This window comes from Lonchura striata, chromosome 4, assembly GCF_046129695.1.
Source record: "Lonchura striata isolate bLonStr1 chromosome 4, bLonStr1.mat, whole genome shotgun sequence".
In the NCBI taxonomy this organism is placed as follows: Eukaryota; Metazoa; Chordata; class Aves; order Passeriformes; family Estrildidae; genus Lonchura; species Lonchura striata.
The window spans coordinates 6,067,243-6,092,815 of NC_134606.1; the positions used below are offsets into that span (position 1 = coordinate 6,067,243).

Consider the following 25,573-nt stretch of genomic DNA (forward strand, 5'->3'; position numbering starts at 1 on the left):
GCTGGTGGCCAATACATTTTAAAATCAGTTATAAAACCAGCACGTAGCTATGAAACTCTGGTTTGGGTTTTTTTTTCCCCTACACTTCCTAGCATGGACACAAGGCAATAGTGTGTTATTGTGAGAGGCAAAAATGCTAAGATGGACCCTGTCTCTTTTATCCTGTTCCCTAGAAGACTCTATTCAGTGAGCCACCACTTCGTATGGATACAGAAAAATAGATTCTGGGGTTATTTACACATATTTATTTAAAAAAAATAGGATTAAGTATGTTGAATTATTCACTTTTAGTGCTGTTTAGTGTATTCCTCCATGACAAGCAATCACAGGAAACCACCAGACATCAGAATGTGTGGGTGACCAACCTGACCTCTGCTAAGTAAAACAAACAGCAGATGAAGATAAATTTGAGTATTCCTTTATTGTGGGCATTGATTCTCATAACTCTGCTCAGACGATACGTACATGTTTATTTAAAAAACCACAGATGTATGGTCCAAAACCCAGACCATGCCACAGGACTGCTGCCCCTTTCCCAGAGATGTGCAAACCCAAGATTTCTACACACGGAGATTCGTGCGGTCGTGGTACTTCTGGTAGGGGTCATCAACGTACCAGTTCCTTCTTTTCCAGAAGGAAGTGGTCATTTTATCCAGGAGCTTACACTGTGTCCTCGTGCACAACACCAACTCCCTCAAACGCTTCTTCTGGGCAGCTGATTTCTTCCACAGCCTCTTCTTATAACCTGACTGTTAGGAGAAAACACACACAGAAAAATCCCCTTTCTTAGCAGGTCACTGCAAATACACAAACACAGCCACACTGCTCAGCAAACCTGGATAAATCCCTCCTCTTTCAGGAAAATGGGAGTCTCTCTACAGAGCTTGTCTAACTTCCACACCAGCCACTGCCCTCCAAGTGAAGGAAAACAATTTCACTTTATTCTGACTGTAAAGAACAGGCTCTCATTATCTAAAAAATCTCACCATTCTCCTAACCCAGAGGCCGTTGTGCAGCCGGAGGAACCTCTTGACCACAGATTTCACACTTTTCCTCTTTCCCTTCCGTGCGCTGCAGTAGGTGAGGGTCCTCACTGGCTGCTGGAGTAAACTTGGAAGTAGAGGTGTGACACTAAAAAAAAACAAACCAACCCAAAAACGGAGAGGGAATCAGAACAGTAATGAAACACCTTTTTCTAAAAGAAATCACTGCCTTTATCTCACACAGAGAGATCAGCAGAGCTGTGGCTTGTTTGAAGGGTAAAAATGACTCTAATATTACAGCACAGCACCCAATGGGTGCAGAATACCAATGTCAAGGCTGGACTCTTGTCAAAATTCAGCTCAAACTTATTATTCCACACAGAGAACCTTTTTTTTTATCTACTAAAAGCAGTCAAACACTCAGAAGCCAATATTCAGCTGTTACTTGGATTCAGAAATTACTTTTATAATATTAATCACAAAATAGTTTGAGTTGGAAGGGACCTCGTAAACCATCTAGTCCAAAATCCATCAGAAGCAAGAGAATCAGTAGTGATTGCAAGATTAAGTGTAAAATATAGCTGCAAAGAATATCCTAATTTAACCCCTGCTTCAAGCATTAATGGTGACTGAAGTGGGAGGCTCTGGGGCTAGACACACACCCACTGCAAAGGTGCCCAAGAGTGTCAGACTGAAGTTTATATATAATACATGTGTTTGTATGTCTGTCTATCTATATAATCTCTGTATGTATTTTATATATATATATATATATATATATATATATATACACAAAAGGGTAATGGGGTCAGTCTCTTTTCCCAAGAAATGAACAACAGGACAAGAGAAATTTTTGCCAGGGGAGGTTTGGATTGACTCTAAGGAAAACTTTCTTCACAGAAGGAGCTGTCAAGTCCTGAACAGGCTGCCAAGGGCAATGGACAAGTCACCATCCCTGGACGAATGTAAAACCTGTGCAGATGTGGCACTTGAGGACATGATTTAGTGCTGGGTTAAGGGTTGGACTTGATGATCTTAGAGTTCTTTTCCAACCTATGATTCTACAATATTCATATATATATATATGGAGAAATTTCAACATATACACTACACATATTGCATATTACACTATATTATATAACATGTATTGCATATAATACTACATAATTATATAATACTGCATATTATATTATGACATATAACATAGACTATACTAACAACACAATATTAATACACATGATTATAAATTGTATGTGTTATAGGATACATAATACATTCACAGTATATTGCACATAAGTAGTGAATAAAAGATATATTCCTAAATGTATTTATGAATAAATCTATTTTAATATAAAACATATTTATACATAAATACATTTAGGAATGTATATCGTTATATATAGTTATATATATATACATATACTCGAAATGTATAGTATTTAAAATTATTTCGATTTATCTGAAACAACATAATACATCTAAAACATGAAAAGTATACAAATAAAGATGTATATTAGGTACATATATATAAGCTATATAGAGAGAAACTCCCCCATATATATCTGAAACCCCTTTTAAGGGTTTTTAGCGCGGGAGAAGCCGCACCTGCTGAGCACCGAGCGTGTCCCTGCGCGGGGCCGGTTCTCGCTGAGCACCCGCGGGGTCCAGAGCGGGGCCGGGGCCGGTCCGTGCCCCGCGCACCGGGCGGAGGGGCCGCCGAGCGGCAGCGCTCGGGGGATACAGCGCCGCAGGATCCCTGTGGGGACACGGGAGAGCCTCAGCACAAACGTCCCAGCCAGACAGCCCCGGCCCCGACACCGACACCGCCCCGGTACCGACCCCGACCCCGCCCCGGTACCGACCCGCCAGGGCCCCGCGCGCCGCCGCCGCCGCCATGGCCACGCTGCGCCGGGCGGGGCCGCGCCGCGTCCCGCCCACGGGGACTGCGGCCGCCGCGGGGCCGGGATCCGCCCCGCATTCGGGATCCCGCACCCCAACCGGGATCCGCCCCGCATTCGGGATCCCGCACCCCAACCGGGATCCGCCCCGCATTCGGGATCCCGCCCCCGAACCGGGATCCCGCAGCGGAGCCGGGGTCGCTCGCCCGAGGGTATCCCGCACCCGAGCCGGCATCCCTCACACCCCCAGAGTCCTCCTCGTCCGCCCCGCTCCTTCCCCCGCGCTCCCGTCACCTTTAGTGACCGGCACACACCGTTGAAGCCACTAAAGTGCCCTGGAAACGCGCCAGGTGGATTTAGCTCAGTGTTTTTACTGGTTTATTCTCACTTTTTTTTCTTTTTTACTGGTTTATTCTCACTTTTTTATCTTCAGAAGCCTGGCCGGACTGGTTGAAGGATGAGATAAAAATGGCTTCTGAGTGCTCTGAGCGAGAGAAGGTTTATGAGCGAGCTGTGAAAGGTTACAGCTGTAAATTGTTGATAAATGCTTTAGAATGTGCCGCGTTACACTCAGACTGGGGGACGGGAGCGTCTCTCTCCCAAGGCTGAGCAGCCTCGGGGAGAGCTGAGAGGAGACCTCGTCCATACCCGTTAGTATCCGAAATTCTTCGTACACGGTCGGCGCTCGGAGCAGGGAGCGGCTCTGCTCGGTAGGGTAGGAGGGAACGGGCAGAGGCGGGTGCCCCAAGTGTCACCGGAACACGCGGAGTAACTCCGCAGCGCAGTGACCGCGCGCTGGGGCACTCCCCAGACGCCGTGTGGAGCCTCCCTCACTGGGGACATGTGAGAACCCCAGCCTTGTTTTGGGGCCACATGTGGTGGTGAAATTCCTCCTCTAACCCGTGTTTTCAAAGAAAAACTCCGCAGGCTTAGCTGTTTGGTCTTAAGGCAGTTTATTGCTAGTTATCTAACAGATTATGTTCTTGGACTGTAGCTATTTGATCAGCGGCTTGGGTAGAGGCACACACACACCTTGACATCCTTTCTATCTGCTGTTTTTTTCGTTTTTCTCTCCGCCTAGGGTTGCTGCTATCTTTTATAAGATATATTATGTATAACATGTTTACAATTATTTTCCAATACCTACTACCTACGTTACCAAGTGTTTTTCTACTTTAAACCAATCTGTGAGTGCCAACATTACTAAGAACATGGAGGTAAGGAAGAAGAAGGAAGAAGGATGGGTTTAGCCTACTTTCCTCCATCTTAGAACTTTTGACCCCTATGTATAAAGTGAAAACCCTCCTGTACATGTGTTAAAACCCCCCTGTATAGTACTAAAAAAATTTTCCTTCTACTTTGTAACTACTTTTACTATACTATCTAACCTTTTGTGACTGCTTGTTCTACCTCTAAAGTTGGTAATTCATTCCATGGCTTAAACTCAAAATCACAGTTGTTTTTCAGTTGTCTGCTAGGGTTTAGAATGCTTCTGACCAAGGCTTGGAACCTCTAAAAATGTCTGAGAGACATTTTGAGTTCCCACAGGGACATTCCAGCGCTGTCTGGCTGCAGTCCTGTGCCGCGTGCTGCGCTTTGGACCGACTTTGCCCCCATCCCACCTGACCCATTCTGTCATTTTCATTTAATTTAATTTTATTTTATTCTGTCCCCGACAGTCCCGGGAGCGCGCGCGGGCCCCGCCCCGCCGGCGTCGCGCGGCCCGTGCCCGCCCTCCCATTGGCCACGCGAGACCCGTCACGCGCGGCCGCCCCCTGGCGGGGCGGGAGCGCCCGCGCAGGCGCAGTGGCCGCCGAAGGGGGGGAACGGAGGCGGCGCCGGCAGGACCCGCGCACGGCGCCTTCCCGCGGGCCGCGCCATGCTGCGGGCGTGCCGCCGAGCGGGGCTCGCCGCGGCCAAGCAGGTGAGCTTTCCCCGGGGGAGCACCGCGACCCGCTCCCTCTGTGATCAGCGGTGCGGCCGGGCCAGGCCTGCGGAGCGGGGCAGTCCCTGTGACCGCGGCTCGGCGCGCGCTGAATGACTCCGCACGCGCGGGCCGCGATTGGCCGCGCAGCCTCTGACGGACGGCCGCGACCGCCAGCGGAGGCGGGGGGGCGGGCGCTGCTCGTTGCTATGTACTACCAGTCCCAGCGTGCACCGCGGCAGGGCAGCGCGGGACTGGATGCGGCGCCGCCGCAAGGCACGGCGGGAGTGTTAGTCCTTAGCGGGATGGCGGGGAGCAGCGTTGCTTGCTGGGGGCTGTAGTCTCGGCCGCCATGGCCGCGCCGGGCCCGCAGCTCCGCTCCGCCGCTCCCGGCCCGCACCCCGGGGCAGCGCCGGGAGCCGCGGGCGCAGCCCGGGGGCCGGGGGGGCTCGGTGGGGACGCGCACGGCCCGCCGGCCCCGCGCGGACGGGCGGCGGGCGCGCTCCCCGGCGGGAAGGACGTGACCTTGCCTTCCCCGGCGCGCCCGGCCGCCACGAGGGTCGGACCGGCCCCGGGGTGTGACACGAGTGGTGTCAGCGCTCGTGTGCAAGGGGATCCTTCTGTCCCCACGGTGGGACACAACTCGCGATGCCCAGGGCAGAAATGCCTGTGGGACTCGTGCTTTTTACCCTGGACCTTTGCCTCTGCTTATCAGCAGAGATAAGAACGGTGGTGTGCTCTGGAGCCTTTTTAAAGCAGTAAGCCAACTTTAGGAAGCCACAGGGATTTATAGGTGCGGGCGACTCCTTTACCGAGGCTCCAAGTTGTATTTCAGCTGGCTGATAAGAAATAAGCTGATTAGATCACTTTTGTGTCCTGCTTTCCATCCCAGCGTTCACTACCCTGTGTTCACACGATTTAGCAAAGGAGTAGCTGTAGGTTCTTCCCTCTAAAGCTCCAGCCTTTCCTACTGCAGCAGCTTCATTTCCTCTGCTGCTCTGCAGGGCTGGAGAGTCCTTTGGTCACCTGATGCCCGCTCTGGGTTTGCCTGCCTGTGGAAAGTTTCATCTGGAAGTTGAGAAGACAGAAACCAGGCTTTGGCAGATATTTATCACTTGCGCCTATTTGCATTGTGCTCAGCCTTTAGCAGAATGTGTCTGGAATGACTGTACAGCTCCAGAGCAGCCAGGGTGGTGCTTTGCAGCTGGAAGTTGGTCATCAGGCTATAAATATTTGGTGGAAGAGTCACAGAATGGTTTGGATTGGAAAGGACCTTAAGACTTTCTCATTCCAAACTCCCTGCCTTGGGCTGGGACACCTTCCACTATCCCAGGTTACTGCCAGCTCTGTCCAGCCTGGACATGGACATTTCCAGGGACAGGACATCCACAGATTCTCTGGACAACACCACACCACCCTCACAGGGGAGCATTTATCCATGAGAACTGTGCAAACACAGACATGCCACAGCACTCTCTGAAGATTTTTATCTGTACCAGGGAGCTTGTGGTGGAGACTGGGAAAACTTCATTCATTCTTTCTTTCCCTCTTTCCTGTTATTCATTTTTCCTACTTTTATTCTTTCTGTCAGCTCTTTATTCATTCTTTCCTATTGTGAGCTCTGTATGTGGAGCATCACTAAACTTGTAACAAGTAAATTGAAGAGGATTTGAGAGAAGGGGATCTTCATCACTTTCAGAAATGTTTTCTGCTTACATGTGCAGTGCTGCAGAGAGATTTTGCTCTTGTAGTATCTTTGAAGTTTGTTGTGAAAATAAGCAGGGCTTTTAGTAAAAGTATGTGATATTTGGCAGAAGTCTTGAATGATGGAAAATTGGAGTTCTGTGGTCAGATGTTCTTGTTGTACCTGGTCTCTGTCTTAATGAAGAAAAACTTCTCTGAAGCTTCTGGTTAGCTCTTTCTGTTGAAGTGCACAAATCCCACATTACAGAAATTCTGGATCAGGATGCTTGAGCCTCAGAGAGGTTGAGCTGGAACTGAATGAGCAGAGGATGATGTGTCCTGGCCATGGTTATTTGAAGTTACACATAAAGTATAAACCTGCAAGGCAAATTTAATTTGTTTAATGAAGTTCTGCCATGCTGTTCTTGCTCTGAGCGCTGTGCCAGAGTGAGCTCACATGGATATCCTTAAATGTCCTTAAATCACTGGGACTCATTAACCAGAGTAAAGGTGTGATGTGCCCTGCAGAGTGACTCTTGTGGTGATTAAATAGTAGGTAATGAATGCAAGATAATAGGTATTTAAGAAGTTGAATGAAACAGATATAATTTAGAGCTGCTGGAGGAGGAGGAGGAAGAAGTAGAAACAGCTGCCCTACAGTGCCCTTGCTGTAGGCATCCTTGCTGCGTCCATGCTGCCTCATCCAAAGAATTTGCTGTCTTCTGCAGGACAGAAAGTGGTTTGTTTCTGCCTTTTGAAGGGCACAGCAAAGCACATGTGATTAATTTCTCCAAAATTCTTTGAGGCATTATTACAAATAGATGACAGGGGTCTGAAAATTTACAAAGTCCTGGAAATTTTGCAAAGGGGAGATTAGAAACTACCTGATAATCTCCATATTATGGTGGTACAGCAAATAAAAGTAATATTATTATGGTGGCCAAGAGAGAGCAATACTTCTTTAAAAATGATGTTTTAAAAAATCAGTGATTTTTGGAGGTCTTAGTGTATCTGGATGTGAGGGAGGAAAAAACTGGGCTTCTGTTCATAAAACGTGGGTACCTACAGATTTTCATTTGCTGCTTCACTGGCCAGCTGTGGAAATTTGTTGCAGTGACTTGAAAGATGGAGTTGGTGAGGGCTTGTTTTGGGTTTAATTACTGCTACCTGTGTGAGAGTCCCAGTGCCAGAGATGGAGGGCCTGTGTTTTGGTTCCTCTCATCTTGATGAAAAATAAATAGAAGTGAGCATTTGGCTAATTCTAGAACAGTCCAGCTTGGAAGAGATCTCTAAAGATCATCTGGACTAAAATCAGTAATCCCTCCAAAAAACCCCTCTTGGTTGTATAAAGCATAAATGCTGAGCTAAGAGAAGCAGGTGTTCTCTGTCTTGGTGATTCCCTGAGCACAGCCTGATCCTGAGGGCAGGGACTGATGTTTGCTGAAGGTGTGGAGCCACATGGGTCCAGTGTTGTTTGCCATCACCAGGTGTGAGTAGGGGTTTTAGCCAACAGGGACAGGGCTGAGCTGGTCCAGAGGGCAAGTCCAGCCCGAGCAAGGATGTGGGAGTGACAGTGGTGCAGGGTGGGATCACCTCCAGAAAGCCTGGCCAGGAGCTCAGAAGTGATGGCTTATTTCCAGGGGAGCACCAGCAAAATACTTAATCCTAAAGTGTTGGAAGGGACTGGAATTTCAGTCTGAATTGATGCATAGAAAATCAGGGTCTTTTCTCATTTTATTGGATTGCGTTGTATGCATAATACTGGATTATTTGCTCCTCCTGTGCTTCATGGTGTAATGGGGACATACTGAGAGTCAAGTTTTGTTATGTTCAAAAATTGGTAACAAAATTATTTGCGAGGCTTTTATTAGTGAAATTCCCCTTGAAAGGACCGTTGACGCTTCAGGAAATGCTCCTGGGCCAGTCAAGTCAGAAAATCAAAAATACTACAGAATATATTTATTATTTTGTTGCCCTTTCTGTCCATCACAATCCAGAAAACCACCCACAGGGAGGGCTCCTGGAGGTCTCAGGGGCAAGAAGAGCATGCTTCCTCTTGCTGTACATGTGCTCCTGCTGCTAATTAAAAATGTTTTGGCTGCCTTTGTGGAAAGAATAAGAATGCAGTGTTCCTGCCTTTTCCTGTCTGTGCTCTTGGACAGGGATAGGACCTAAACCACAAGAGTTGTGCATGTTATTGCCATGTGCAAAAGGAAATAGAGAAACTTGTCTTTTGGGGTTATGTTGTAGTAAAACATCTCCCAGTTTTTTTCTTTTTTAAAGAAAAAATTCCCTCTTGGGCAAAATACCTCAGCTGTGGGAAAAGTTCTTTTTGTGCCTTGTGCTTGGATTTCTCATGAGTCCTGTATTTCCCTGTTAGTAATTCCCATGTGGAGAAAAAACCTCTGAGGCCAACAGTGTGTTTTTTTCTCTAAGCTTAGAGTAGCTTAACCAGTCCTTCAGAGAAGATAAAAATCTTGGTAATGTGGATATTGTTAAGTAGAATATAATAAAATATCACTCTTCATATACTAATTTAATTTATATTATAATCTGATGTCTGTCTGGAAAGTGTACATGTTATTAATTCTTTTAAAGTTGTGGTCTTGGAAGCTTTGGAAGCTTAAGGAGAATTGTGTGTATATCTTAAGAATTAAAAGTAGTTTTAAGCATTTAAACAGCTATTGTTGTGTTCTGCCCCACTCACACTGAGCCATTCTAGTGTGTGAAATTGAAATACATCTGAAACTAACCCAGTTGTACTGACCAGCACATAAATCAGCAAAATAAATGCAGAAAGAAGCTGGGGTACGGCTTTGTTCCTTCTCATTTTTCACATTTTCAATTCATTTTTCAAAGAATTTAATGACTTCTTAAAAAGCCCTGAACCTGGGAGCTGGAACCTGGAAGCTGCCCATGGGAAAGCTCTCCATGTGTTCACAGAAGAGTCCAGCATCGCTGTTGTAGTGCCCTCTCAGCTTTCCTGCAGACACACTGAGGCTGTGGCAGAGGAGCCAGTCAGCCCAGTCCTGCTGTTGAGAGGGAGGGAGATGCCCCAGTGTTCCCACTGACCCTGCCTCTCCCCACAGAACAGTCGGAGTGTGAGAGCCTCCCTCCGTCCGTCGCGCCTGTACCGCGGATATGCCACCCACTCCGGGGAGTCCGGGTACGTAGCGGGCTCTGGGGGTGGAACTGGGTCTGCTGGTGCATTGACCAGCAGGGAGTCTGCTCCTTGCTTCACATGACAGCAGCCTCCTGGCAGTGGGATTCAGTCAGATTTAGATGGAGAAAATGAAGGTGGTCAGTATGTATCATAGAAGTTGTGGGGTGGCATCTTACCTTTGAGTTAGTTACTGACCAGTGGTGTACCAGGCTGAAGGTGATTTAAAGCAAGTCCTGGGTTTGAGGTCCTGGAACAGAGTGGTGGTACCCAGCTGTAAGCTGAAGACTCACAAACTGTTTGATGTTTGTAATGTAATTAATTAATTAATTTATATAATTTACATCCCTTTCACTCATCTTTCCTCCTCAGTGTTTCCGTGGGCAAAATCATTGGTGCGGGTCTGCTGTTTGTGGGTGGAGGGATAGGTGGAACCGTCCTGTATGCCAGCTATGACAGACAGTTCCGGGAGAGCGTGGAGAAGGCCATTCCCTACTCTGACAAACTCTTCGAGATGGCACTTGGCCCTGCACCTGCCAGCACACCAGTGTCAAAGAAACCAGTGAGTGTTGCCCATCCACCCCCACACATCCATGTCTCTGTTCTTTACAGAGAGTGTCTGCACTTAGGTTTCAAATTCTGATTAATTTTGCTTTGTGCTAAGAATTCCTTTAATTAAAGTTTAAGAATTATGAACTCAGTTCCTACTTGGTGCTGCAAAAGTGGTGCTTGTATGTTTCCCATTACCTACCGTCTCATTATTGTGGTGTGTGGGTTGTAAAACTTGTTTTTATTTACACTAAAATAATCTAATAGAATCCCAACTCAGAAATAAAATGGGGAGAGAGAGAGAGGCAGGTGACAGGCTGGAATTTAACTGCTTTACTAGAGGCTTAGTATAGTTAGTGGTATAGCAGAATTACAAAACTTACTCTAAATGGACGTATTTTAAAGAAGACTCAGAACATTCTTGAATAAGTCAAGATTTGAATGGTACAGAGCCAGGCATAAGCATCATTCTTTGAAATCTTAGTGGCACTGCCCTGGAGAAGGGAAAATCTGATACTGCCTTTGGCACAGCTCAGAGGAAATTGAAACCTGGAAGTTTCTCTGCTCCTCCATGTGAAAGGAAACACTTCCCAGTAATCAGGAATACTGAAAATCTGCTCTGGCTATGGTATTTTTTTTCTGCTTTTAGAAGCTGTTTGACCTTCAGGAAATTTAAAATATTTTAAATTTAATTTTAAGAAAGCTGTTCTTAATGAGTGGGGGAATATCAGTCAACAAAGTTTTCTCTCTTGTTTTAGCTACAGTTTATGTGATCATCCAAGCCCTTGGTGCCTCCCAGGCACCAGGGAATTTTGCAAACCAGGTTGATCAGCAGAGTTATCAACTCCCCAGTCATGGCTCTAACTCAGATGGTTTTGTTTTTACCTTGTGGCTTTCCACAATGGATATTAAGGGATTAATATAATGAAATGTCACAATACTCTGTGTTTGAGTGTTTATGTGCCCCAACCACCAGCATCTGAAACCTTTCAAAAGGAAATCAGTGGAGTCAAACTTAGAGTTTCTGCATTCAACACACTCAGAAGTGCTTGGAATATTTGGGGCAGGAAACTATTTGTTTTTTATGTATAATTTAATAAATATTTGTTTATAGTGAAAGCTGCCACAATTCTACCTCCAGTTTTTGGAGAGGAGAAAATCATAAAAATTCCTTCTGAATTAAAAATCAAGTCAAGGGGTTAGATAGCTGTTTTAATTTACACTTTGAAGCTGAGATTTATGGTACAGACACCTGGATATGGGAAAGTTCTTTTCTATTATACTGGAATCGGTGAAATCCAAGGTGTTTGAAAAACTGATGGTATCTCTTATTTCTGACTTTTCAAGATACATCAAGGTCCACTGAAGATCTCATCTGTAGCAGAAGTAATGAAAGAGTCTAAACAGCCTGTTCCCAAATCCCAGATAGGCAAACCAGAAGGTGCTGCTCCTACAGAGGAAAAAGGAGGTAAGTTTATAGAGTGTCAAGAAGAAAATGGTCTAATGATATCCTGTGTCATATATGTCAGAGTAGATTAAAATTGCCCTTTGAATGGTTGAAGGTAAATTTTGTAATTTCTTGAATTTTTTCTTTCCAAGTCATAACATTTGCATGAAGTGGTTTTAGCTTCCCCCCGCCTCCTATTTTTAAGGAAATAGATTTAATTTAGAGGATATATGGAATCTGAGATAAATAATTACTAACCTGCATAGTTTAGGTGTGAGACTCAGCAGGAAGAGAACTTCAGGTGCTGGACTCTGAGGCTATCATTAGCACAAGATCCTTAATTTTGGAGAATTACTGGGCTACTGTAAAGCCAGATCAAATGGGACTTGTTTAGAGAGGAGCACTTGTGATGTCTTTTTACGTTTATCTCTAATGGCTTTGTGTTTGTGTAACTAATATCTTGTTGCTGTTTATCCAGGAAATCATCTTCTTCTGGAAATAATAACATCTGTATCTAATTAATATTTTTCTACAGAGGAAAAAAAATAAGTCTTGCAGCCCTGTTAATGTATTATAGCACTTAGCATGGAATGGTTTGGAAGAGAACTTAAAAATCATCTAATTTCAACCCCCTGCTAAGGGCAAGGACACCTTCCACTAGACCCAAAAGGTCCATCCAAACTGGCCTTGAGCACTTCCAGGGATGGGGCAGCCACAATTTCTCTGGGCAACCTGGTCCAGTGCCTCACTACCCTCAAAATAAAGAATTTCTTCCTAATATCTAATTTAAGCCTGCCCTTTGTCAGTGTGAAGCCCTTCCTCCTTGTCCCCTTGCAGAAGACCATCTCCAGCTCTCATGTACCCCTTGTACGTGTCCCTGGAGCCTTCTCTTCTCCATGCTGAACCTCCCAAGCTCTCCTAGCCTGTCTCCATAGCAGAGGGACTCCAGCCCTCTGTGTATCTTCATGGCCTCCTCTGGACTTGTTCCAACACATCCATGTCCCCCTTGCGTGGGGGCCTAGAGGTGGATGCAGCACTGCAGGTGGGGCCTCACCAGAGCAGAGTAGAGGGGCAGAATCACCTCCCTTGACTTGCTGCCCACACTGCTGGGGATCCAGCCAGGGCACAGGGGGTTTCTGGACTGCCTGTGCACATGACAAGGTCATGTTGAACCTCTCATCCACCAGCATCCCAAAGTCCTTCTCCTGGGGGCTGTTCTTGATCCATTCTCCCCTCAGCCTGTATTTGTGCTTGGACTTGCCCTGACCCAAGTGCAGGATGTTCCACTTGATGTTGATGAACTTGATGAGGCTCACACGCTGCCACCTCTTGAGCCTGTCCAAGTCCCTGTGGATGAACATCCCTTCCCTCCTTCCCTCAGCTGTGTGACTGCACAGCTCAGCTGGATGTCATCAGCAAACCTGCTGAGGGTGCATCAATCCCAGTGCCCAGGTCACTGACAAAGATGTTAAACAGTCCTGGTCCCAGCAGTGACCTTGAGGAACACACTTACCACTGGTGTCCATTGGACATTGAGCCACTGACCACAACTCTTTGAGTACAACCATCCAGCCAGTGCCTTACCTACAGAGTGGTGCATCCATCAGATCCATGTCTCGCCAATTTAGAGATAAGGATGTCATGCAAGACAGTGGCAAATGCTTTCTGAAATCCAGGGAGATGTCACTTGCTCATCTCTTATTCAGCAATGCTGCTCCCTCACTGGAGGGCCTTTTCTACTGTGTCATCCTGCTCAGGCAGCCTGCAGCAGACCCCCAATGCAATGTCACCTATCCCTGCTCTCCCTTTAATCCTGACCCATAAACTCTTGGTTGGATCCTCATCCACTTCCATGCAGAGTTCCATGCACTCCACTTGGTCATTGACAAAGAGGGTGATTGCACTCCCAGTCTGTCCTGCCAGGCCTCCCTAAAGAGCCTTCATCCTTCCATTCCAGCACTCCAGTCACCAGTTGCCATCCCACCATGTCTCCATGAACTGAAGTTCCCTTTTCCTGGGCCCCCTCTCCCAGCAGCTTTGGTTTAAACCCCTCCTCCCCAGCTCAGCAGGCCCCTGGCTGAAGATGCTCTGGCCCGTCCTTCTCTGGCAGATGGAGCCCATGTCCCCAGCTGTACTAACTGGTGTGTTCTGCAACTGTGTTTAACAGCAGGCAAGGCTGCAGCACAGATCATCTCTGCAACAGGGGTAGCTGTGTCGGTGCCAGCTCCGGAGATACAGACTGAAGAAGGTGAAAAATTCACGTGAATACAATGAAGAAAACCCAAATCCTCTAGCTTCATGTGCATGCATTCTTGCTTCTGTGTTGGTACTTGTCAGTGTTGAACATTGTGAGTTTCTGTGCCTTGTGCAGAAAATTTCCATCATCTGTTACTAGATTTTGGACACGGTGAGAGCTGCAGATGCCTGGGACAGGTATAGGTGTGAGCACAAGAGCAAAGCCTGCCTTTGTGCTGAACTGAACTTGCACATTCCTGTTTGCCTCTGCTCTTGGTGGTTTTGTAATTGCTGTTCAGTAGAGCAGCTCTGCCCAGGGACAAGTGAAGAAACTGTGTTTATTGTTAAACTCAACTAGAGACACCAGCCTTGAGATAATGGTGTCTTCCAGATGAGATTAGCTTACATTTACTCTAGTTAAGAGCACATTTCATAGAAAGTACGCCAGGGTTAAGTACATGCTGCAGAGTAACATCAGCATTATTCAGAGGTGGCCTGATAGGTTTTGTTGCAGCTTGAGGCCGAGAGCTCTGGGCTGTCTCCTCAGTTCAGATGCAACTTGCTCTTGATCTTGAGAGTGTTTGTTGGGTCAATTCTCATTTCTAAAGGCATTTTAAGTGGCTGTAGGCAAGGGAATTGAACGTAATTGTGACCCACTGTAGCCTTCTCACTCATCCTTCATTGTTTAGTTTGGGCTCTGTAAGCATGCCAGAGGAGAACTGAGAAAAAGTGAGAACAGAGATTCACTTGAAATTTAACCTTGGCTCCATAAGTGTTTCTCACTGCTTGCTTTACCTTTGACTTCTGAGTCTTGTGTAATTTTGTAACTAGACAGTGGAAAATCTCCAAATGCATGTGAGGTGTCCATGCTCTTGTCTGTAAGTTGTGAGACTGGCTTTGTACTTAGGAATATAAAGATTCTTCAGGTAGTTCCAGCATGGCTTTGAGCAGAAGTCAGATCTACAAAGTGATGCCAACTATAAAAATCAATTTTGGTAAAGTTACTTCCCTACAAGTAACCTCTGTACACTAATTTGGAGTCTCCACTTAAGCAGTTTGACACTTTTTTTGGCTTCTGAATAGGTAAACAACAGGAAGGTTCCTATGCTGTAAAAGAACGGCCACCAGAAGAAGTTGCAGCCCGGCTTGCCCAGCAAGACAAAGAGGAGCAAGAGAAGGTGTCAGGTGAGTCCACACTGTCACTGTTCCTGTGTGTGTTGCATGGGACAGAACTGTGGAATTACATTGGCTTTATAGTCCTAAGCTCCTTACACACCTCTTGGATGTGGGAGTGACAGTGAAGCAGTGGAGTTGGCAGTGGGAGTGGTGGTGAAGCTTCTTCCACCCACTCATAAATAACTGAGAATTGAAGAATTATGGAAAAATTGAGGTTGGAATAGACTTCAACGTTCAAGGAAGATAGGAAAATTTGTTTCCAGAACCATTAGAACAAATGAACATGGGATATGCCTGCACCCCCCTGCAGTCCTATGGGGAGAGGTCTTCCACTGGGTGGTGTTTTGCTGTAGGTGCAGAGTTGCACATTAATACCCCTCCTCTAAATGAGAGCATTTTGGTGATTTTCTGTAGATTGCTGTTTAAAACTGTTTGAAATTCCCAAACTGACCAGCCCTTTTAGATAATAGAAAATATGACATATAGAGGCTGTAACGTGTTATTTTACTGATTAGAAAGTTATTTTCTTTATTGTTTAATTAACTTAACTTTTTTTTCCAGCCCTTGCAGCAACTCTAGAAGGAGCCCTAAACACAACTGCTCGTGTAACCCTTCAGGCTATTACTGCTCAGGAGTCAGCTGTGCAAGCAGTGAATGCTCATTCCCAAATACTGAAGGAGGCCATGGACGATTCTGAGGTAAATTGGACAAGTGCTGTGTTTTTTTTCTTTGTGTTCAGCAAAACTTCAATCTGAATTAAAATAAATTTGGAATCCTTTCTTGCAATGCCTTTACATTTATCACAGTTTTAACTTATCTTTCCACTTATGAAATGTGGTATAGTCAAACAATACAGTGGTTTCAATTTTGAATTTTGTTGTTTGGGGTTTTTTCCCAACTCCTCTATTTTCTTTTAGGAAGAAGAAAATTCAAGTTAATACATGAATAGTTTTCTTACTGTATTTTAATTAGTTTTATTTTAATTCCTAAGACTTTTTTTACCTAGTTAAGATCATGCTGTCCACACCAATAATTCCATTCAACTTTTTCCTTTTTGCCAACATCCTCTTGCTAGATTGTTTGTTTCTTGTCAGAAAATAGGAAGGGGATGAGGGGCTGTACAAGTGATAACATTTGTGGTGTGCTCATGCCAGGGTTTGTGTGGGTCTGCCATGGTCCATTCAGTTCTGGAGCAGAGATAAAATTCAGTTGGTAATCAATTAGCAGGGACATGGGCAAACACCAAGCACTCAAGACTTAACCTAGTAGTTAGTAAAATGACTGCCTTAAGAGGTTGCTTTTAAGCTTAATTACTAGGCTTAATTTAAAATCAACCAACTTTAAAGTATTATGGTTCTCTAAGTATTATCTTGAAAGCAATTTTAAAGTATTAAAGTACTGTAATATATGTGGAGATTTCCCCACTATAGGCTGTGCACCATAGTGATTCTCATGTAAGCTCTTCTGGGTGAATAAAGGTCTGTGGCTCAGGGAAAAAAAAAAAAACAAACATTAAGAATCAAACAAAACCAAAACAAAATGTTGAAAGATAAACATCCCTTGTAAAACTTCCAGCTGTGCTGTTGAAAAACACAAGAATGGTGCTCAGTTTGAGGGAAATGTTCAGCAATGTGTGAATCTCTGCAGGCTTCCACTCTGGGGTAGCTCTTGTTCAGTGATTGTAATGCTCTGATGAGGAGTCTGTGCTTCCAGGAGGCTGGGGGGAAGAAATCCTCCCAGTGGCGCACGCTGGAGGAGGCGCTGAAGGACCGCAGGAGAGCCGTGGATGAAGCTGCTGACGCCCTTCTGAAAGCCAAGTGAGCTGCTGGATTTAAGTCTTGGAGTTAATAAGTTACATTGCTCATCTGACGGCTGGCAAACACCAGATGAGTTTCTAGAAAATGTGGAGTCGCCTGTGTTCATATTGAATGATCTATTTGCACCAGATCAAAAGATGGTTTAGTACTCATTAGCATGAGCATTTTAATTTAGCATGTGCCTTGTGCACAAAGTCCTCCCTGTACCAGAGAGTCTGAAACAGTCCTGTTCTTTTTAAGAACTTACTTATCTCCTTACTACTAATATAGAGGGTTGGTAAGTTCAAGTAAGATGAAAAGAAAAAAATCCACAGTCCTTTTAGTATTATTGTTGAATAATTTTGTTAATAATAAACCTATTGTAAGGACTTCAGCCTGGAGAAGAGAAAGCTCTGGGGAGACCTTCAAGCACCCCAGCACCTAAAGGGGATACAGGAGACCTGGGGAGGGACTTTTTACAAAGGCAGAACAAGGGGGAATGGCTTCAGTTGACAGGGGCCAGATTTAGATTGGATGTTAGGAAGAAATTCTTCCCTGTGAGGGTGGTGAGGCCCTGGCACAGGTTGCTCAGAGAAGCTGTGGCTGCCCCATCCCTGGAAGTGTTCTAGGCCAGGTTGGATGGGGCTCTGAGTGACCTGTTCCAGTGGAAAGTGTCCCTGTCTATGGCAGGGGGTGGAATGAGATGATCTCTAAAGTCCCCTCCAACCCAAACTGTTTGAGGATGAGTCCATGATTTCACTATGTATTGAGTTAGCAACATCACCAGCTTCTTTTAGTTGTAATGAAAAAAAATGAAACCTTGCAGTATCCTTTGGTAGTTCCCTGTGTCCACAGAATTGCTTTTAAGCAATTTGATTTTTACTGAGCACATGTCTAAGAAGAACTTGAATTCTGAATGGCAGCACTGCTCATACCCCGGGGTCTGTATGACCAGTGTTGATGTGCCCTGAGTGTGGTCTATGGGCACCGAAATAACAGAAACAAAATTACAAACAGTGTCTCAAACATGCCCTTGTAGTGAGGTTGGAAATAAATTTGAAAACCCTTTGATGCTTCTAAGGCTGAGAGGGCAACATCATCCTTGAAGCTGCATGGTTGCTATCACATTATAAACTTCCCTTATCTTTGATGTTGCTGGGCTGACTAAAATTAGTGGGAGATGTAATTGAGGTTTCATTGTAAAAACAAAGCTAATGCAAACCCCATATGCAGCAGCTTTCATTCTCTATTGCTCTACTGGATATCTTTATTTATTTTCTTAATTTACTTATTATAAAGCTTGTTTCTTATTCTAATGAGGTCATTGGAAACCTCCACTGGTTTGAATGGAATTGGAAAAGGAACATTTTTGCACTTTTTCCTTGATTTCCAATTGTGCTAGAGGAAAGCATTTCTTTCCTAATTACAAAAAAACATAATCTATCTTTACAGAGCTCTATAAATTCTCTCCCATCCTCATTAATCTCCACCAGTCATCATGTCCAAAACACTTCTGCAAGAGTAAGCCATCTATATTAAAAATGTTTCCTTGCTGCTGTTACATGCTGGAAATGTCTGCTGTATAACTCTAACCTATTTTTAATCTCTAATGCTAGTTTTACTAATACTAACTCCTTTCAGTGAACTTCCATCTTCCCTCCAGCTAAATCCTGAATACTAATTGCAGTATAAATAATTCTCATTTTACATGGAATAGCCACACTGACATCTTTAGGTTTCAGGCTTTGGGAAAAAAGTAATCCTTAGTCAAAGCATCTTAGAGTTGGTAGATAGGAAGCACCACTAGAGTTACGCAGTAGTTGTCCCTGTGAATACCAACAACAGAAAGTAAATTTTCTTTGGAGTGATAAGCCCTGTTTGTGTTACATTTAGCAGCTGCTTCTCTTTTCAGAGAGGAGTTAGAGAAGACGAAGGGTGTCATCGAGAGGGCCAAGAAGTCTCAGCTGGCAGGAGCCAAACCTCACATTGTTGCTGCAGAAGAAAATCTCCATCATATGATTGTGGACTTGGACAATGTGGTGAAAAAGGTAAAGCTTCCTCAGACTGTTTATAACTGCCTCTAGAGCAGGGACTCCTTGGCAGCTTGTGCAGACCACCCATTCCCAAATCCTCTGTAGGGAGTGAGATATTTCATAGAATCACAGAATATGCTGAGTTGGAAGGGACGTATCATGATCATTGAGTCCAACTCCTGGTCCTGCACAGGACACTCCAAGATCTGTGTGAGAGTATTGTCTCTGTCCCTGTGCCTGAGAGTGTTCAAACACTTCTTGAGCTCAGACAGGCTCAGTGCTGTGACCACTTCCAGTGCATTGTGAATTGTTAATCCATCCTCTGTTAGCTGTACTCAGGCTTTGAGCTGGTTATACTGTCAATAATCAGACATGGCAAGATCTTCATGAGAACTTGAACTCTGTCTTGAAAGAGGCTGCAGTGGCTTGATGGTGCCAGTCCTTTATGTTGGCAACTTGTAATTCTTCCCGTTTGATTCCAAGGTAATTTACCACAATTTAGGCAGGAGTACAACATGTGGTAATGACTTGGTGGTGAATCACTTTGCAGTTCAAACGACTGGGAAAGAAATGTAAAGGTGAAGTTTAACTCCCTTTGCAGGACAGCTAGTAATTAATCAGGTGTGTTTGGAGTGAATATAGCCTGATAGTGGGAACATCAGAACTCACTGAGGATGCAGCAATCACAGGCATCACTTACTAGGCCTGTATGATGGCTGTGAGCAGAGAAAAGGAGCTGGAGATGTTTAAGATATAAACTGAATTCAAGGTACTCTTGGTCCTGTCCAGGCTAAAGACTGGCTGTGTAGTTACAGTGAGGCAAAATTGATTAGTTATAGTTCCAGCAAATAATTACTGTGTAAGAGAGGTTTAATATCACAGGGTGGTTTTTGTGCTCTCCCAGCTGAGTTTGACTTGTTTGGGCTGGGCCTTGATATGTGCCAAGATCCCAGGGCTTGGTTTTAAATTTTATGTGCCTTCAATTTCAATCCTTGCCTTGAAAACAAATTGATCTCACCCTTGTTTGTTCAGGTTCAGGCAGCACAGTCTGAGGCCAAGATCGTGGCTCAGTACCATGAGCTGGTGGCCAAAGCCAGAGAGGAGTTCCAGAAGGAGCTGGACAGCATCACCCCTGACGTGAAGCCTGGCTGGAAGGGGATGAGTAAGTCTCTCACTGGAGAGGGGTTACCTTGTGCTTGTTGCACTGTGGTTTGTAGTGCATGGCACTCCATGTCCACTTTTCAAATTTTCACAGTATTTGGTTGGTCTGAAGTGAAAGTGATTTCACAACTAAAATAATCTAAAGCAGGTGTTATGAAGAGAATTAGTCCTATCTGTGCTGTATGGGAAGTATCACAAAACATAGCTCTTGTGTGATAAATATCATATTGGTTGTATGAACATCTCTTCCCTCCCTGATATTTCAGGAAGGGAGCCAGGTCATTCCAGATTTCAATCAAATATGATGTTAATCAGTAATCAAATAGTTGGTTGACTCTGTGATTAGAAGTATTATAAAACACCATTGTCACAGGGTGATAAAAAACTTCCTAAGTTTTTCTACATCATCACTGAAATGGAGAAGTTTCATTGCTTATACCCTGCCTGCCCCAGTACATTTCATTTCTGAACTAAACTGACACAGTAACACACCTAGCAACAGCCAGTGCTGCACAAAAGCAGTGAACAGTCAGCTCAGCCCCAGTAATGCTCCCTGCACCCTCCTTGCCACAGGTGCCCTTGCTCACTTTAGCTGCTTTCATTTTAAAGACAAGCAGAGTTGCAGGAGGTGGATTGTGTGTGTTCACCATTACTGTGGATGAGCTCCTGCAAGAACCCATGTGTCCATGGAACAATTACTGTCTGTGGTAGTTCAAAAAATTAATTCCCTAAAACCCGCAGATTTCCACATATTTTCAATCAGGGTCTAATATAAATGTATCAAGTGATCTCTGACTTCTCTAGCTGATGTGTTCAGAGGCAGCTGTTAAGGCTTTATTTCCAAGTTACAGATTATTTTATAGAAGTAATAACCATCACTTGAAAAAATTGGTGTCAGTATTGTCTTAATATTTTTTTTGAAGTATACAATGCAGAATTACAACAGATTTTCTTAATGCTACTTTATGCTTTAGGAATGTGGGCCATAGTCCACAAAATAATTTTCCTGGCTAAATGAACACACCAGACTTTTGGAATGTCAGTTTTCATTTAAAAAACAGCCAACCCTACACCCAGTATATATGGGGTCCCTGACTCTCACTGCCACTGGGAATTTGTTTCTTGACCAACTGCTTCTGTTTGTAAGACCCTAGAAATGGCTAAAATTTCCAGTGTCCTGTTGCACTTTCCTACTTCAGACTTCTGTTCCTTGCTTTGGCTGAATTCAAGTGTCCATCTGTGGGTTTCCAAGGGTGGTTTTAGTGGTTTAATAGTGTCTTGGGCTTCATCTTGCCAGTATTACAGAAACTTTTATACTCCACATACTGTTCTTCCTGAATTCCTAAGGACTTGGTCTCATGTTTTAGGCACTGTAGATAAGCTTAGTTTTCTATTTTACTTTTGCATGACAACCATGCTGTAGTGAATGTACATTAACTTTTCCAACTTCTTTCTATTGCAGAAATAACTGACTTAGGTGAGTTACTGTCATTTGTTCTTGTCCCTTGAAAGTTATTTCTTCTCTTTGTCCTTTTTTATGTTTGTGTGGGGCATGGTTTTAAGTTACAGGCAGTTAACAAAGGGTGAAATGTGGCATTCCTAGAACATTTCAGGCTGAGGTATGCTTTGGGTTGCACACTTGGCTCAAACCACAAACTGATTTTTGTAGCACTGCTACATCCAACAGCTGAGCTCGGTGCTGCTGCTCAGCTTTCCCACTGGACAATGAGCACCACTGCTCCAAGTCCTCCTGTGCCAGTTCTTTGTCCACTCAACAGCAAGGTGACTGAAGGACTGTGCAAACTTGCTTGCTTGACACCCTTCAGGAATCCTTTCCCAAGTAGTCCCAGCTTTCCAGACAAATGATTTAGCTGGCAGCCAGTGCAAAATGAGCTGCAGCATTTTATAAAGCCCTTCTCAGGTCACCAAATGCTACAGGGCTAGCTTGGGTCCTCCTGTCCCAGGTATCATGTGGTTGTGAATTGTTCTGCCCTCTGAGTAGCCAAACCTGAAAGGTACTATTTGGGTTAAGGAATCTGATTAGGAACAGTTCATCTGGAGAGCTGTTGAAGAGAAAATGTAATTCTGTCTGTCCCTCACAGTGACATTCCCTGCTGCTCTGTGTGCTGGCAGAGGGGAAAATATGTGGTGGTGTAAAAACCGGGAAATGACAGAGCTGTTGACAGTCTCTGAGTGCGACACGGATATTGAAGTGTAAATTACAGCTGGGAATAATTCGGAAGAAACCAAGATAATTTCTCTCCTGGAATGAAAATACAGTTCAGAAAGTGGTCTCAGGTGGGCATTAGCACAAGTCAAGGGCTTGAAGTGCTCAGAGACCTTCCCTAGAACAAGCTCTCTGGTCAATAACCCCTTGGAGCCCCAGAGCACTCGAGTGGGAGGCGGGGGGGCACTGCAGCAGCTTCCCTGAGGTTCCCATCCCCTCCTCATGCCCTGCGTTCCCTTCAGCCGGGCAGTTGTCCACGGATGACCTGAACTCCCTGATCGCGCACGCGCACCGCCGCATCGACCAGCTGAACCGGGAGCTGGCGGAGCAGCGCGTCCGGGAGCAGCAGCACATCGAGTCCGCCCTGGAGAAGCAGAAACTTGAAGATAAAAAAGCGTTTGAGGCAGCAGTGGCCAAAGCGCTGGAGCGTCACAAAAATGAGATTGAATTAGAACAGGAGAGGAAGGTAAAGTGGCCTAAAGCACCTGGTTTAATCTTTGGCTCAAAAGGAAGGTAGAAGAGTTAATGGAAGAGGCCAGATGTAGTGGGAGACTTCACATGGGTGACCCCCAGGCTAAACGTGAAAAGGAGATGTTGAGCAAGGAAATTGCTGCAAAGTTAGAATGGTAAAATCTTACAGGGAACGACTTTGTGAAGTTACTTGGCTCCTGTTGGAAATAGGATTACTGTGTCAAAATAAATCCTAGAATGATTTGGGTTAGAAGGGGCCTTCAAGATCACCTTGTTCCAGCCTCCTGCCATGGGCAGGGACCGCTTCCACAAGACCAGGTTGCTCCAAGCCAGCGTGATCTGGGAAAGGGGTTGGGGCAGCAGTTTCTCTGGGCAGTTTGTGCCAGTGCCTCACTACCCTGAGAATTTCAGTGTTTGATCTGACTTTGTGTGGCCCATTGTAGAGCTACACTTGGAAAAGGTAAAGTCTCTTGGGTTTGGAAGCTCATTTATAAACCAGCTTCCAAGTTTTTGAGTGTTTGATTTGACATGTTACTGTATTTTTTATATACTACTTTGGTAGCTGCACTAAGTGCCTACTGAGTAACCAGCAGTTACTCACATGGTGAACCACAAATCTATTCCTTAACATCTCTAGGAAAAGGCTCAGCTGTAAAACTGAGCCTCAGCAGGTCTTTAAGATGAAATACAGGCGCTTTCAGTGCCTCTGCTCTGACATGTACCCTCAGTAGTCACACTGTGACAGTGTGTGACAAGCAGCTGAGCAGTGGTGGTGCATTACATCCTCGTGTATGTGCAGGTGGAAGAGGTGCGGGAGGTGATGGAGAGCGAAATGCGGACCCAGCTCCGGCGCCAGGCTGCTGCTCACACCGACCACCTCAGAGACGTCCTGAAGATCCAGGAACAGGATCTAAAGATGGAATTTGAGCAGGTAAGGGAGAGGAGTCCCCAGGGGAATTAAAGAGATATTTAAACCCCTGCAAAGCACATGTTTTGTATAAGTGTCCTGAGCCGTGTTCCAGGGGATTGAAATGGGGGCTGGGGAGGGAAGCAGGCTTACCTCGAGGTGCTATAGAGTGCCTCAATGTGTAGGTTTTATTCAGACTGGTCTGAAAAGCTTTTGCTGTAAGTGACAAATTTTTGACACAAGTGCAGTAACTGCTAAATTCACCCCAATAAGGTTTCTTTCTGATATATTGTATTTACTGTATACATTGGCCCTAACAAGGACAACAGATTTAGAGAAATGTGTCTTAAAAATAAGGTAAATATTATTAACCAGCTGTGTCTGTTACTTGTATTGCACTGTTTCAGAACCTATCGGAGAAGCTCAGCGAACAGGAGATACAGTTCAGACGCCTTACTCAGGAACAGCTTGACAACTTCACCTTGGATATAAACACTGCCTATGCTAGGCTGAAGGGAATTGAGCAAGCAGTCGAGAGTGAGCACTGAATTCCTCATTAAGGACTAAAACTGTGTTCCCCAAAGGCCCCTTGGCCAAACTTGGGCATCTAAACCCAGGCTTAGGCACACAGCTCACACTGCTGAGCACAGATGAGCAAGTCTGAGGTGGTTTTCAGGCTCTGAACTGTGGGACAAACTTGCTTTAGAGCACGTGCTGATGGGGTGGCTGCTTTGGAAAGCAGAGGGTAGAAAGGGATGGCTGTTGCTGCTTGTTCTCAAAGCCACGTGTGTCCAACTGAAAGCCCCTTCTCGGCTTCCCTTGCAGGTCACGCAGTGGCAGAAGAGGAGGCCAGGAAGGCCCATCAGCTGTGGCTTTCCGTGGAAGCGCTCAAATACTGCATGAGATCAGGCACGGGGGACAGCCCCACGGAGCCCCTGGGGAGCGCGGTGAAGGCCATCAAAGCCAGCTGCGCCGACAACGCCTTCACGGAAGCCTTAACGGCAGCGCTCCCGCAGGAGTCCCTGACGCGGGGCGTGTACAACGAGGAGGCCCTCAGAGCACGGTTCTACACTGTCCAAAAACTGGCAAAACGAGTGGCCATGATCGACGAGACCAGGAACAGCCTGTACCAATACTTCCTGTCCTACCTGCAGTCGCTGCTGCTCTTCCACCCTCAGCAGCTGAAGCCACCGGCTGAGCTCAGCCCCGACGACCTCGACACGTTTAAGTTACTGTCTTACGCTTCCTACTGCATCGAACACGGAGATCTGGAGCTGGCGGCCAAATTTGTCAACCAGTTACGAGGAGAGTCGAGGAGGGTGGCACACGAGTGGCTCACGGAAGCGCGCATGACCCTAGAAACCAGACAGATTGTGGATATCTTGACAGCATATGCCAGTGCTGTGGGGTTGGGAACAACTCAAGTGGAGTGAGCTAGGATTGGAGCTTTGGAGGCAGTTCAGCTGTTCTGTGCCAGAGAGAAATCCCATGATCTCCTGAGGGTTCAAACAGAGCTGTTGGCAGGGGCTGGAAGCAGTAAATCAAAGCACGGGTACCGTCTTGTTTCCTTGCACTGTATTTAATTTCACCATCTGTTGTATTTTTGTTGGTTTTGAGTTGTCATGACAAACAACTTCAGGAAGCTTCCCTACAATTTGTGTAAGAATTAATGTTCCCCCATCTTACCAACTGGGCTTGTGATCGAACCAAAATAATGTTTGTAACCTGCCATTAATCATTTGCCACTTTGTCAGCTGAATAAAACAAGACTTCAACCACTTGCTCCTGCTGTTTAAGTCTCCTGTTTAAAACATCAACTACAGCTGGGCAGTACAAAACTCAGTCTTCATGACCTGAAAAGTTAAAACTCTAATTTACTTCTTTCAAGAAGCAAGAAAGCAAGAATTCACCGACGTGATTAAT

General features: G+C 45.3%; 2 protein-coding genes across 3 annotated transcripts; one reads left to right on the forward strand and one right to left on the reverse strand.

Moving 5' to 3' along the window:
* Positions 1–402: 402 nt before the first annotated feature.
* Positions 403–3,035, reverse strand: MRPL35 (mitochondrial ribosomal protein L35). Its single transcript, XM_021535636.3, has 4 exons — positions 2,846–3,035; positions 2,589–2,739; positions 987–1,131; positions 403–749 (listed from the first exon to the last, which is right to left on the reverse strand). The coding sequence occupies exons 1-4, from the start codon at positions 3,033–3,035 to the stop codon at positions 561–563; spliced, it is 675 nt and encodes a 224-aa protein (XP_021391311.3). The 3' UTR covers positions 403–560.
* A 1,659-nt stretch (positions 3,036–4,694) lies between these two features.
* On the forward strand, positions 4,695–25,433 carry IMMT (inner membrane mitochondrial protein). Of its 2 annotated transcripts, XM_021535721.3 has the most exons (15): positions 4,695–4,805; positions 9,578–9,654; positions 10,021–10,210; positions 11,545–11,665; positions 13,812–13,892; positions 14,963–15,064; positions 15,617–15,753; positions 16,769–16,872; positions 18,764–18,899; positions 19,917–20,046; positions 21,508–21,522; positions 22,515–22,738; positions 23,543–23,674; positions 24,058–24,187; positions 24,476–25,433. In XM_021535721.3, the coding sequence occupies exons 1-15, from the start codon at positions 4,761–4,763 to the stop codon at positions 25,081–25,083; spliced, it is 2,232 nt and encodes a 743-aa protein (XP_021391396.1). In that variant the 5' UTR covers positions 4,695–4,760; the 3' UTR covers positions 25,084–25,433. The 2 variants fall into 2 exon arrangements, with proteins under 2 accessions (XP_021391396.1, XP_021391397.1); XM_021535722.2 differs by lacking the exon at positions 13,812–13,892.
* Positions 25,434–25,573: the final 140 nt, after the last annotated feature.

What these genes read in the sequence shown, in the direction of transcription:
- MRPL35 (XM_021535636.3), bottom strand. Translation starts at nt 3,035, where the DNA reads ATGCGGGGCGGATCCCGGTTGGGGTGCGGGATCCCGAATGCGGGGCGG. An exon ending in GGCGCGCGGGGCCCTGGCGG is followed by an intron (nt 2,740 to 2,845) that starts GTCGGTACCGGG and finishes GTGTCCCCACAG; the next exon opens with GGATCCTGCGGCGCTGTATC. An exon ending in GCCTCTGGGTTAGGAGAATG is followed by an intron (nt 750 to 986) that starts GTGAGATTTTTT and finishes TTCTCCTAACAG; the next exon opens with TCAGGTTATAAGAAGAGGCT.
- IMMT (XM_021535721.3), top strand. Translation starts at nt 4,761, where the DNA reads ATGCTGCGGGCGTGCCGCCGAGCGGGGCTCGCCGCGGCCAAGCAG. An exon ending in AGGCCATGGACGATTCTGAG is followed by an intron (nt 15,754 to 16,768) that starts GTAAATTGGACA and finishes CTGTGCTTCCAG; the next exon opens with GAGGCTGGGGGGAAGAAATC. An exon ending in TGGACAATGTGGTGAAAAAG is followed by an intron (nt 18,900 to 19,916) that starts GTAAAGCTTCCT and finishes TTGTTTGTTCAG; the next exon opens with GTTCAGGCAGCACAGTCTGA.